Source organism: Thamnophis elegans, chromosome 5 (assembly GCF_009769535.1).
Source record: "Thamnophis elegans isolate rThaEle1 chromosome 5, rThaEle1.pri, whole genome shotgun sequence".
NCBI lineage: Eukaryota > Metazoa > Chordata > Lepidosauria > Squamata > Colubridae > Thamnophis > Thamnophis elegans.
In genome coordinates, this window is record NC_045545.1 from 90,554,281 (window position 1) to 90,568,385 (window position 14,105).

At 46.6% G+C, this 14,105-nt stretch overlaps 1 protein-coding gene across 1 annotated transcript in view; it reads right to left on the bottom strand.

Annotated features, from left to right (window-relative positions):
* Positions 1–12,637, bottom strand: part of CABLES2 (Cdk5 and Abl enzyme substrate 2) — a 63,785-nt gene extending 51,148 nt beyond the window's left edge. Inside the window, exon 1 of the mRNA XM_032218550.1 lies at positions 11,979–12,637. Coding sequence (XP_032074441.1) covers positions 11,979–12,571 — 593 coding nt within the window. The 5' untranslated portion in view covers positions 12,572–12,637. The remainder of the gene's footprint in view (positions 1–11,978) is intronic.
* Between the last annotated feature and the right edge of the window lie 1,468 nt (positions 12,638–14,105).

Below are 14,105 nucleotides of genomic sequence, written 5' to 3' on the forward strand. Positions count from 1 at the left end.
CTTCCGAGGTAGGTAAAATGAGGAACCCCGATTTTTGGGGTCCATATGCCGACTCTGTAAACCCTTTAGAGAAGGCTGTAAAGCACTGTGAAGTGGTATATAAGTCTAAGTCAGTGTTTCTCAACCTTGGCCACTTGAAGATGTCTGGACTTCAACTCCCAGAATTCCCCAGCCAGCATTCGCTGGCTGGGGAATTCTGGGAGTTGAAGTCCAGACATCTTCAAGTGGCCAAGGTTGAGAAACACTGGTCTCAGTGCTATTGCTATTGCTACTATACTTAAGAGTCTACATTTAGCTTGCTTCTCCTTGTCTCTAACAAGAAAGATAAATCTCAATTTAACTGTAACCTCTCTTTGCTTGAAGGCCTTGGCTTCCAGTATCCTGCCATCAGCACCTCCTTAATGAGATACTAATTAACCTGCACAAATCTTCTTTTCACATCCCTGGAGCTCAGCACTCGGTTGCTGATCGGAGGAGAATAAGAAATAACTTGGCATTTGCTGCTTAGCTATTTATTGCCCACAACAAAAGCTGGAACAAATGGCCTGCAGTAACGCACAAAATGAAACGAAGAGAGCTTTGTGGTCATCCCTGCTTCACACTTTTTTTTTCCTGGAGGACTGATTAAATATAGCTTTCCAAAGTCCGGGTCAAATATAGCCTTCCAAAGAAATCCACATTAAGCCAGTCAGATGTCAATGTTACTTAACCAAAAGTGGACCACTGCAAGGTAACCATTAATGGTTCTTTACTTAACTAGATAGGACTAATTGTCTCAGTTTTGAAGAACCACAATAGAACCAGTGTCCTGGGAAAATACCATGAACATGGTAATGTTGAGACTCTAGAACAGTGTTTCTCAACCTTGGCAACTTGAAGATGTCCGGACTTCAACTCCCAGAATTCCCCAGCCAGCATCCGCTGGCTGGGGAATTCTGGGAGTTGAAGTCCAGACATCTTCAAGTAGCCAAGGTTGAGAAACACTGCTCTAGAAAGAGTGCAGAGAAGATCAATAAAGATGATTAGGGGACTGGAGGCCAAACATATGAAGAATGGCTGCAGGGACTGGGCATGGCTAGTTTGATTGAAAGAAGGACCAGGGGTGACATGATAGCAGTCTTCCAATATCTCAAGGGTTGCCACAAAGAAGAGGGAGTCAAGCTATTCTCCAAAGAACCTGAAGGCAGGAAACGAAGCAATGGGTGGAAACTAATCAAGGAGAGAAGCAACCTAGAAATAAGGAGAAATTTTCTGGCAGTGAGAACAATTAATCAGTGGAACAACTTGCCTCTAGAAGTTGTGAATGCTCCGACACTGGAAGTTTTTAAGATGATGTTGGATAACCATTTGTTGAAATGGTATAGGGTTTCCTGCTTAAACAGGGGGCTGGACTAGAAGACCTCCAAGGTCCCTTCCAACTCTGTTATTCTATCCTATTCCTATTCTTTTCTATACATTTATCTTTCCAGTCATTGCTCCGGTTAGGAGGAAGTTGGGATGCTTATCTTGCACACCTCTGCCATTTTCCCTTTATCATATAACTGAGGGAAGACCACCACCCCACTCTCCTAGAAGAATGAAATATTTTGAGAAATATTTAAAAAAAGGCAGAATATTATATTTCCCTAAAGGAGGAATGGAGAAACATGCTCTCGGAGACAGAAAGAGACGTCCCCCACCTTTCTTAATAGCCCCCAGCAAGTATTTTTTGCCCATTGAGAAAGACTGGGCCAGCCTATTTACAAAAGAAAAGACCTTCAGCTCCAGGATGATGGGATTAAGATGTGACCTTCCAGTACGTAATAGGATTAACCCACTGGCAGCAGAGCTCACCACATTGCACAATCTCCTAAGGACATTGCACCAGAGACCAAACTTCAACCAAACCTTAGATAACCTACCGAGCCAGCTCTGACTCCTACAACAGCCAATAGGATACATGTCCTTGCACAGGAACAGGAGGCTCAAGGGCAAAGCCCAAGAGAAGGTATAAATACCCCTCACTCTGACCCACTCCATGTGGTCAGCTGCCCAGAACCACCCACGTGCTTCTGCTTCATCAATGAATGGACCCTCTTTCCAATCAGCCTCCAGTGCCTTTCTCCCGGCTTCGAATGGACCTGGGTATTTCTTCCAACACAGCTGAGTAACTTTCTACCAACAAGGACTGGGACTTTTGTTGTGGGCTACGTGTTGGCCATTGACACAGACAAGATGGAGAGAGCCCCATACGTATCAGTTATCACTATTTCAACAGTGATTTCTTTTCTCCACTCAGCTGATCTACGATCTTGGTAGAAAGGGAAGCAAAGCAAGGTAGGGTTCTTTTGAGCTGCACAGGAGGTAGCCAACCGTGAAAGCAAACCTGGATTCCTTCCAGAAAAACGCACGACGTCAGCTGTAGATCAATAAAGACTACCAGAGGAGGCTGCCAACAGTGACAATAGGAAATCTGAGAGCCCTGGATAAGAGGAGGATGGGAAGAATGATCCGGCTGAAACAAGATCTGGGTTGTCTCCATAGGCAGTTTAAGGCAGAGCTTTGGGAGGCTCTTAGAGTGCTGATGGGGGCTGTGGGGGGAAAAACGAGCTAAAACGGCCCTCTCTAGCCCCTAAGAGCACTCTGCAAGCCTCCTAAAGGCTATGCACGGCCATTTTTGAACGTGACCCGACAAAAGCGCGAACGTCAAAAGCGCGCCGACAAAACCGCGACGCTAAAACCGCAATGTCAAAAGCGCGCCGACAGAAGTGCGATTTAAGTTAAGGTAAGGTTTAGGTTTAGGTTTAGGTTACAGCGCGCCTCTGTTGGCGCGCTGTTGTCGGCGTGCTTCAGCGCTCATTCATCGGCGCGGTTTTGTCGGAGCGGTTTTGTCACCGCGGTTTAGTCAGGCGCGCTTTTGTCATTCGCGCATTTGTGGTGGAACCTTTTTGCAAAGGGGCGAGGTTTCGGGAGGCCAAAAATTCTGTATTCAGTGTATAGGATGCACCCAGATTTTCACCCTCTTTTCTGAGGGAAAAAGGTGCATCTTATACTCCAAAAAATACGGTATATCTAAAAGGGGAAGCTACTAAAACATTCTACAAGTCACTGTAGAATGACTTAAAAGCCACAAAAGTCAACTTGGTGACATTTGTGAATCAGCGTAGCAGTTACAGGTAGTCCTCGACTTACAACCAGGGTGGATAAAAATCGATGATTTTTTTTTTTTAAGATTAAAAAAAATTGGATTTTTAAAACTTTAAATCGGATTTTTAAAAATTTAGATCGGATATTTTTTTTAAAAAGGTTTATCCAATTTATTTTAATAAAATGCTTTTGGAGTAAAAATCTATCTAAAGAGTTTTCTATTTAAGATGCATTAATAATTTAGTTTATTCTGCATGAAATGGAGCTTAGTGATATAGCAAGAGGCTATATATTCTGCAATATTGGGATTGTCAGTGAATCAACAGCGGGTCAGAGGAGGAGACGCTGTGGGACAGAGATGACAGTTGCTCTTTAAAAATTATGATTTAAATGAGCCTTTTTACTAGTCAACTTGATTTAAATCAACCTGGTTTAAATCGTGATTTAAATCACGGTTTAAATAATGATTTAAATCGCGATTCAAATCATGGTTTAAATCAAGTTGATGTAAATCAAATCCACCCTGCTTACAACAGTTCACTTAGTGACCATTTGAAGTTATAATGGTACAAAAATATGACTTATGATTCCTTTTCACACTTATGACTGTTGCAGCATCCTCATGGCCGCATGATATAAAATTCGGACACTGGGCAACTGACATGTACTTATGACTGTTGCAGTGTCTCAAGATCATGAGATCCCCTTTTGCGCCACTCTGACAAGCAATGTCAATGGGGAAGCCAGATTCACTTTACTAACAATTGCAGTGATTCACTTAACAACAGAGGCCAGGAAGGTAGTAAAAGGAGGCAAAATTCACTTAACAATAATCTCGGTTAGCAACAGAAATGTTGGGCTCCGTTGTGGTTGTAAGTGGAGAACTGCCTATATATTGGAAACCTTGACTCTAAATTGGGATGCTCAAGACGATGACTCAAAGAATTAATAAAACAGAATCCAAAATTGAAGGACACCTGTTATAAGGGGAAATTCCTGGGATGGTAATCTGCCATCTAATATTTCAAACTAAAACAAAAACAAAGCAAAAGAAGGCCTTGATCTAATAGCAATAGCACTTAAGACTTATATACCGCTTTACAGCCCTCTCTAAGCGGTTTACAGAGTCAGCCTTTTGCCCCCAACAATCTGGGTCCTCATTTTACCCACCTCGGAAAGATGGAAGGCTGAGTCAACCTTGAGCCTGGTGGGATTTGAGCTGCCAAATTGCAGGCAGACGGCAGTCTCAGGAGGAGCCTGCAGTACTGCACCCTAACCACTGCACCACCGAGACTTAAATCAAGTACACAATCAGTGATGCCCAGGGAACATAACCTAGATCAGTGGTGGCAAACCTATAGCATGTGTGCCACAGGTGGCACAGAGCCCTCTCTATGGGCATGTGTGCCGTCTCCCCAGCTCTGTTTTGGTTCTCTGCCGCACATGTGCGCATGCCTCCCACCGGCCAGCTGATCTTTGGGTCTCTGCCGTGCATGCACGGGGTGTGCACGGACCTACGCCCGTGCTTGGCCGTTTGGGTGCGCACACACACTCTGGGCACTTGGTGCCTAAAAGGTTCGCTATCACTGACCTAGATAGCAATATCTGATAATCAAAGGTGTACTATCTAGTCCAGAAATGATTCAACAGGACTTGGCTATCAAAACACCATTTTAGGATTGGAGGAGGTATCAGCCAATCACTTGGGAACTAAGGAAGGTTTCTTCCTCAAAGGATGAAGAAGGATGAATAAGAGAATCTAGAAGGGCACCAGCAGTTAAAGGACAGTTCATCAGCTGATAACACAGAAGAGGAATAAATAGCAGAAAGTAAAAAGAAAAAGGATGAGCAGAGGATGGAAGTGGAAGGATGGGATTCCATACTGTTGAACCTTTTTATCCGAAAGACGGATTGACTCAAATGCAGAGGGAGTAGAAGACATAGAGAAGATAAATGACGTCTAGTAGAAGGAAAAGAAGAAACAATACTCATCATTTGTAATAGGCAGCTTGCATAGGATAAGCAATAGCACCATGTAGTGGGGCCAAGAAGGGCCTTCTCCGTGGTGGCTCCCTCCCTGTGGAACATTATCCCTGCAGAGATAAGAGATTGGCCCCACTTTGACACTCTTTACAAGGCCCTGAAGATGTAGTTTTGCTACTGGGTCTGGAGACTCCAAGAATGATATGGAGTCCATCAAGTGGCTTGTTAGATTGCTGTCACCATCGAATGAGCCAGGATATTGAAGTGTGTGTTTGTGTGTGTGTATCTGTGTCTGGGGGGGGGGGGGGGGGGGGCTGTTGCTTTTTTATTGTCCTTGCTTTTATCCTTGTAAGCCAATGGGAGTCACTGAGAGTAAATTGGGTGGCCATAAACCTTTTTTAAATAAACTACTTAAGAGGGGAAAACCCTGCTCTTGTTTGGCTTTTCAGCTTTCACTTTTTCTGGGCTTGTCTCTTCCTGCTCCTTAGATTGACAGGTTAGCTAGTATCCATGAGACATGGGAGGAGAGAATTGATGGCTGGCCCCATTTAGCTTAAGGTGAAAAAGCAAAGTCAACTTGACTTTGGCTGACAAATCAATGCAGGGTTTTGCCAACAGGGAAGTTATTTCCATTGCCTTCTTGGGGGAATTTTGTTTTTAAAAAATTCCCAGTCTAGCTCACAGTGCTGGTGATGTCCCATCCAAGTATCAAACAGGCTGGATTCCACTTAGCTTTCAGGGTTAGACAAGGTTACAGAAGGGTTAGCCCCGTGATGGGGTACCCGTGGCACGCGTGCCGCAGGTGGCATGCAGAGCCCTCTCCACAGGCATGCGAGTCGTCGCCTAGCTCAGCTCCGCCATGCATGCACACACGCATGCCTCCTGCCGTCCAAATGGTTTTCGGGTCTCTGCCATGCATGCGTGGACAGTGGGGCGCACATGGGGGGTCACATCTGCATGCGTGGGGGGATTTGGGGCACACATGGGGGTTGTGTGTGCGTGCATGCACAGGGTCCCACGTGCATGCACGGGGAGGGGCACATGTAGGGCATGTGTATGCATGCACGGGGGCGATGGGGAGCACAAGGGGGTCTCGCATGCATGCGCGGGGAGGCGAGGGGGAGCACGGGCGCATGCGCGGGGCACAGGTGGGGGTTGCACACGCATGTGGGCGGCCCCCCATGTGCACATTGCATTATGGATGCCCGCTCATGCGCTTTCGGCACACGATAACGGGTTAGCCATCACTGATTTAGGCTAAGAGGGTTGACAAACAGTCACTCAATTCTCAAATCTGCATTGTTTAGGGAAGTGAAGTGGAATCCTTTATCCTTAGAAGAATAAGGCAGAAGAAAGAAGATGCTTTCCCTCTACTATATGTGAACTGTGGGAATCAACTCTCTGCGAAGTTTTCTAAATGTATTGGGCAATTAAAATGTGAAGATCTGGAGAACATCCTTCTTGCAAGAGGGAGCTGCTTCTCTGTATGTATGCAAATGACTTTTTAAAAAAAAAATAAATTTCGCCTTTATTTTTTATTTTTATAAATAATTCAAGGCAGCAAACATATCCAATATTCCTTCCTCCTCCTATTTCTTCTTTCTCCCTTCTGGTTATTTTAGTTTCTTTTTCAACTTGGTCCATTTTGGATTTCTGGACCTTCTTAAATCAGGGGTGTGTCCACCCTGAGTAATTTTACGGCTTGTAGACCTCATGCCAGCTGGGGAATTCTGGGAATTGAAATCCACAGATCTTAAAGTTACAAAGTCTGGACACCCCTGTTCTCAGCACTCTGAAAGAAGACCCGATCCATTTGGAGAGAATTAAAACAAATTGAATTGTTTTAAAAATTAAATTGTTTTAATTAAATCAAACTCTCCCTGTGGATGGGCTCTAGCCCCAATTCAAAAGCTCAAACGACAAAATCTCTAAACAACCCAGAATCTTGCAACATTATCCTGGAACACGTATATTTCGCTTTCCTTCGTGAGAATTTAAAACAGGAAGGTTGCATGACACGCTTGATTGGAGATAGCAAAACATCATGCAGGATAGAAATTTTCCCCCCCAAAAATGTATTATTTTTTCCCCCCTCTGGGAAAAAGTGCTCTAGCAGATACTTTTGTTCAGCAACAAGCAAGGAAAAACACATCATCCCCGTAGGGTTCTTAATTATGGGAGTGGAAGCCCAATGCCTCTGTTACAGGCGCCTGGTAGCGAAAGCTGGCCTATAAATTTCTAGCTTCCACAGGTAGATAGTAAATTGTACCTGACAGAGAAGAAAAAAGCCTCAACAACGAAGACAAGCCTGAATGTTAAAGAGGTTAGGCAGAGGACATTCCATACCCTAAGCAATTCTATCTGAATTGATACTGTGTTTTCCCGAAAATAAGACAAGCTCCTATTTTCTTTTGACCCCTCGAAATAAGCACTTGGCCTTATTTTCAGGGAGGTCTTATTATTTTTGAGGTGCAGGAGACGGCGAGTGTGGTCACCTCATGGCTGCTGTTGTGTTGCAATATTTTTGGGGAAGGCTTATTTTTGTGCGTGTGCTCAAAAGGCCGATTGGCCTCATTATCCGGGGAGGTCTTATTTTGGGGGGAAACAGGATATTGGTACCACAAGTGGCACAACTCCTTCCGAATGAAGCCGGACACAAGGAGATCAATTATACTCTGTCTTAATGACAAGGCTACTTGGATTTGTTCCAGCCAGTATCAAATTTGGATAGGATTGTTTGGGATCTACCAAAAACAGGTCACTGGAAGAGTCTGCCCGGCTATTCCGAGCTCAGAGTTGGGTTGAAGAGATCTAGGATACATTCACAAGTCGGTGTAAATTGAAAGAAAACTGAAAATTGAAAGACGTGAGCAACAATCTTGTTAAGGACAATGCTAGACAATGAATATCTATAGAACAAGAGTGTCATTGTACAGAGGGATGTCTTTAGCTTTCTGTGCTGTATTGTGTGTGTGTGTCTTTGTGTACTTTGAGTAATTGTTGTCTCAGATGGGGTGGGTGGGGGGCGGGCGGGGGACACTGATCCAGCAGGCTTCATGCCCGAAGTGTCAAGAGGCACTTTGGATAGTGAGATGGGGGAATGTGTAAATGTAATAAATAAAATAGGACCAGAATTATATAGGACAGAAGTTCTCTGAAGAACTTCTAGCCTAGCGCTTGGAAGGATTTTTCAAGTCACAATTCCAGTAAGAACAAAAACAATACCTCTCCTAAATTTCAGGTTTCAGATATCTCTCTCTCTGCTCCGTTACTAACAGGTTTTAAAAAATCAGAAGCAGTCTGCTACAAAAACAGTTTGACAAAGTCTTTAGGAGCTGCACAACTCACATTCGATTTCTGAGAAGCAGGAAGAAAATGGAATAGATCAGGGTTCACCAAGCTTTTGGATCTCAGGGACCACTAAGTTCATAATTTTAAATTCTGTGGGCCACTAATGTGATCTGCCAAATAACCAGCTGGGGGGGCGTGGTTAGGTGGTCATATGACTGGGGTGGGTGTGGCCAACTCGATGTCACTCACATTGAGGGGCACCTCGACCAACTTCCTTCTTCTATAACTGCTAGAGCTTTTTTAATTATTGCAGATCCGGAAGAAAGGAAGATGTATTGGACAGGGATATGTGGAAAGTCATTGAAAAGTTACACAATACCAACACTATTTTTGCAAGTGGCACAAAGATCATTGCGGGGGTGGCTTTTGCTTTGTTTTTGTTTTGATAAACATCACAAGCACAATGCTACAAGGTCAAGCTGAACAGGACAATCACATTTGCACTAAAAAAGAATTATTCTTTCCCTTCCCTGAGAAAAATAAGATTTCCTTTTCTCTGGATACCCCTCCTACAGAACACAGAAAAAACATTTATTAACAGGACAAACCGAACCGAACCAGAAAACCAACTAAAATAAAAGCAAAATATAAATTGTTTTTGCCTGGATGGGTTAAATTATGTACCAGCAAAATACCAGGTAGGCTGAACGCCAAAGAATGGAGGCCTTTGAACTAGGGTGCTGGAGAAGACTCCTGTGAGTCCCTTGGACTGCAAGGTGATCAAACCGGTCAGTCCTGGAGGAGATCAACCCTGACTGCTCTTTAGAAGGCCAGATCCTGAAGAGGAAACTCAAATACTTTAGCCACCTAATGAGAAGGAAGGACTCACTGGAGAAGAGCCTCATGCTGGGAATGATGGAGGGCAAAAGAAGAAGGGGAAGGCAGAGAATGAGGTGGCTGTATGGAGTCATCGAAGCAGTCAGTGTGAGCTTAAATGGACTCCAGAGGATGGTAGAGGACAGAAAGGCCTGGAGGAACGTTGTCCATGAGGTCGTGATGGGTCGGACATGACTTCGCAACTAACAACAACAACAACAACATTTTGTTGTTTACTTTATGATACTTAACTTGTTTAGGGGCCTCGTGCATTATGCAAACCTTGAATATAGGCTAATTCAGAAACCAGGTTGGATGTGCCGCCAGAGGATTCTACGACTTGGTCAAGACCAACCAACTAGTTTGACAGATGTGAGGATTGCAACCAGAGCCCCAAATAGCACATTTCTGAATAATCACTTGGCCCTGAGTCTATGTGCTCAGTGAATCTTATATTTTTACCTTCTTCATAGCCTCTCTGCCAAATTTGAGGCTTATTCACAGATTCCCAGTACAAACCACAAAACAACTCGTAAACTTATCCTTTAGGGTCGGGCTTGAAATGGTGACCTCACGAACATATTCAGAGAGTTTAATTGGCAACAAAACTACTTGCTTTTGACTTCTTCCAGGATATTTTTTTTCCCAATTTCTCAATCCACAGCTTGTTCTACTCTACAGATTGATTTACGATTTACTTTGCAGACTTTCTCATCCAAGTAGGTCTCAACCTGCTCAGCTTTTGAAGATCAGTCAAAGCTCATACATTGGCTTAATCAATGTGGCACAACCTAAAGATCATCACACACACACACACACACACACACCTGTGATGTGGGAGGGCGTTAAGAAGGAATTCCATGTGGAGAAGGATTTTTCTCAAACTTTGCAAAGTGCCTTCATTTTTTGGAGCCTGGGCCTAAAAACGCTATTCACACATTCACAATGGCAAAAATCAAACTACCCAAGTTGCCTCATTAGCCTCCAAGGAGAGATCCCTGGGCAATAAGCTCATTTTGTACACAAACACAACCTCCTTCCGTCTTTGGCCATTCTGGGATGGTGACAATGCACCCCAGATTTGCTTCTCTTAAGGCTCAAAGGGACCCAGCAGAACACAACTGTGTTGTTGAAAGCTCCACAGAGCTCCGACACTCTTCTGCAAGATTTGAGTGTGAAAACCAAGAAAAAAAAGGGGGGGAAGGGGTTAATTTGACGTAACTTCTCTGCATAGCAAAGTAAAACCCCAAAAGGAGAAGGGGTTGAGGGTAAGGAAAAGTAGTCAATATGTAATCCCTGGAAAAAAAAATAGAAGCAAAGTTGCACGCTGCCCCTTGGTTCCTTCCCTCCCAACCATCTCCTCTTAAAGTCCAGAAAATGCAAACTCAACACACACACAAATACCTTTTAAAACAGGGGTCACCAACCTTTCGGACCTCAGGGACCACTACATTCATAATTTTAAATCCCGCAGACCACTAATATGAATTAAAAAAAAAAAGATAAAATAGTATTTGGTGCAATACAAAAAATGCAAATGATTTTTTCTGCAGATCACCAAAGTTTTCTCGTGGACTACCAGTGGGTCTACGGACCACCAGTTGCTGACCGCTGCTTTAAAATGTAGGGTACTGAATGGGGAGATTGGGGAGGGGGTCACAAAGGGACACTGGCAAGCTGGCCACAAGGTTTTGGGGTGGGGGGTTTGCACTTCTGGTCTAGGGCATCAAGTGGCATTTCCCAACTTTCTTTCTCTTTTAGGGACTAAGGAGGAGACCTCTGGGTGAAGCAAAACTCTTTGGGGTGACTTTCCTCAATCTTGCTTCCAGGATAAAATGCTCTGTAGGTTTCCTTCGGGTTGCACACTAAGGCAGCCTCTTTGCACGGCTCCCTTGAGAAAGGGCACACACACACAAACACACACCTTTATGCTGCCGGTAGACAGAAAGTTTACTCAGCCTAAAAAAAACCAGAGGTCCCTGGAGCACCGCATACAAACGTGTTCTCTCCGGCTCACCCGCCTTGCCTTTTACCTTATGCCACCTTGCCCCAAGCCGCTTCCGCTACTGGAAGGGGGGGGGCGACTGGCAACAGAGTGGTCAATGCCTGGAATGCACTACCTGACTCTGTGGTTTCACCCCCAAACCCCCACAACTTTAACCTTAAGACTGTCTACTGTCGACCTCACCCCATTCCTAAGAGGTCAGCAAGGGGGTGTGCATAAGCGCACCAGCGTGCCTTCCATCCCTCTCCGACTGTCCCCACTTATTCGTACCCATTTCCCTGTATTCATAATCATGTTTATACTTATACCTGTTATCTGATGCATGCTTGACAAAATAAAATAATAAAACAATCGGCCCATCCTAAAGAGGGGATGGGTGCTGTAGTCCCAGGGTTCCCAGCAGGGGGAAAAGTTGCAAAAAAAAAAGACAAGGGATGGGGCTAGGGGTTTTTTCCCCGTGGCCCCCCAATACCCATTCCTTGGGGCTGGCCACAAAAAAGACAAGGGGTGTGTGTGTGTTTTCCCCCAATCCAGAAGGCACAGCCGGGAGGGGACCTTAATCCAGCCGATCCGCCAGCAGGTTAATTAATTAATTGGAATTAATTGCAGACCATCATAAACAGACGGTACAAGCTTCCCCCCCCCCAATATTTGTGCAAAACCCGGGGAAAAGGGGGGGGGGAGAAGAGACCCTTACCTTTGCCTCTGTACCTCCAAAGGTAGCCCTCCTCCTCCAGCTGCTCCTGCTGCTCCAACAGAGGCGCCCTGCGTGGGGCTCAGCAATCCGGGGGGCGCGATGCCCGTCTTGGGGGCGCCCACCAAGACCCCCGCCAGGGCGGCCGGGCTGACAGCGGCAGCGGGCACGGGACAAAGCGGGCTGCCCAGCAGCAGCTGGGGCAGGAGGGCAGCGGCCGCGCCCAGCCCGCGGGAAGGGTCCAGCTCAGCCGCGGGGGGCAGCAGGAAGCCCGCGGGGGGCCCGAGCGGGGCCGGCAGCAGCAGGCGGGGCGCGGGCTCCGCCGACGCCGCCCGCCCTGCTTCTTCCTCCGGAGGAGGCGGCGGCGGCGGAGGAGGACGCGGCAGCGGCGGCGGCTGAGGTTCTCCCGGGGCCGGCGAAGCGGGCTTGCCCGGCGGCGGCGGCCGCCCGTCCAGGGAGATATTGTTGAGGAAGAAGAGGGCGGCCTGCCTCCGCCGCGCGTCGCCGCCCCGCTTGCGAGCCCCGGCCGGCGCTGCCTCCGCGGGCTCCTCTTGGGGCGGCCGGCTGGCCGGGGAGCCGCACGCAGCCGCAGCCATTCTCCCGTAAAGCCGCGGCAGCCGCCACTCGCAACGGCGGGGAAGCCGTCGGCCCGCCGGCCGCCCGCCCCCAGCTCGGGCGGGTGGAGCGGACTCGCGCTTCCCACTCTTGGGCCGCTAAGGGACGGGGCTCAATAGCGCCCGGGCAGCCATTGGCCGCAACGCAGCGGTATGTAAATAGGGGAATCCTTCGCCGCCTCTCATTGGCGCGCCCACGGTCCTATTGTCACGGCCGCTCTGTTTTCCCCTCCTCCTCCTCCTCCTCCTGCTGTCCCCACCCCTTCACTCGGGACCTTTTTTTTTCCTTCTTCCTTTCTGTTTAACGCGTCTTCGCCAGGTCCTAAAGGCCGCCGGGTTCAAAGGCTGGGAAGGTTTCCGAAGGGGGGAAAAAAACAACCGCTAAGCAAGTTCAGTTGCCTTTTGGGAAAAGCGCCAAACGTGCTTTTTCGGGAGGCAACTGGACTTTCTTTCTTTTTTGGGGGGGGGGGGTTGAAGACGTTTCGCTTCGCATCCAAGAAGCTTCTTCAACTCTGACAGAGGAGAGCAACCAGGATGGTTGGGGCAGTGTTTTTCAACCTTGGCAACTTGAAGATGCTTGGACTTCAACTCCCAGAATTCCCCAGCCAGCGAATGCTGGCTGGGGAATTCTGGGAGTTGAAGTCCAGGCATCTTCAAATTGCCAAGGTTGAGAAACACTGGGTTAGGGGATTGGAGGCTAAAACATACAATGGACGGTTGCAGGAGCTGGGTATGTCTAGTTTAATAAAAAGAAGGACCAGGGGAGACAGGATAGCAGTCTTCCAATATTTGAGGGGCTGCCACAGAGAGGAAGGGGGTCAAGCTATTCTCCAAAGCACCTGAATGCCAGACAAGGAATAATGGATGGAAACTGACCAAGGAGAAATTCAACCTGGAAATAAGGAGGCATTTCCTGACAGTGAGAACAATCAACCAGTGGAACAGAAGTTGCCTTCGGAAATTGTGGGAGCTTCATCCCTGGAGGCTTTTGAGAAGAGATTGGACTGTCATCTGGTCTCCTGCTTGAGTGGGGGGGGGGGGGGATGGACTAGATGACCTATAAGGTCCCTTCTAACCCTGATAATCTGTTATCAGTGGGGAATGGAAGGATTTATATTCCTAGCAGACAGCTGGTCATTTGCATCCTTTTAGAGGATCATTGATCTCCAAGTGCTTCCTGTCAGAGCTGAAGAAGCTTCTTGGATGAAAAGCAAAACATCTTCAAAGAAAAAAGTCCAGTTGCCTCCTGAAAAAGCACCTTTGGGACAAACACGAACTGGATGGTCAAGAATCTGTATAGACATTTGACCACGTACGCAAGGAAAGCAGCGTTTAGAGCAGCGTTTATTTCTCAAACTTGGGGGTTCTTTGCATGTCTGCCTAGAATAGGGGCAGATGGATTGCCACACATATTGAATAAATAAATATTATAGTCAAAATAGAACTTTGGACAACAAAACCCAATGGTTTTCAAACTTGGCATGCTGGCAGGGGAATTCTGGGAGCTGAAGTCCAC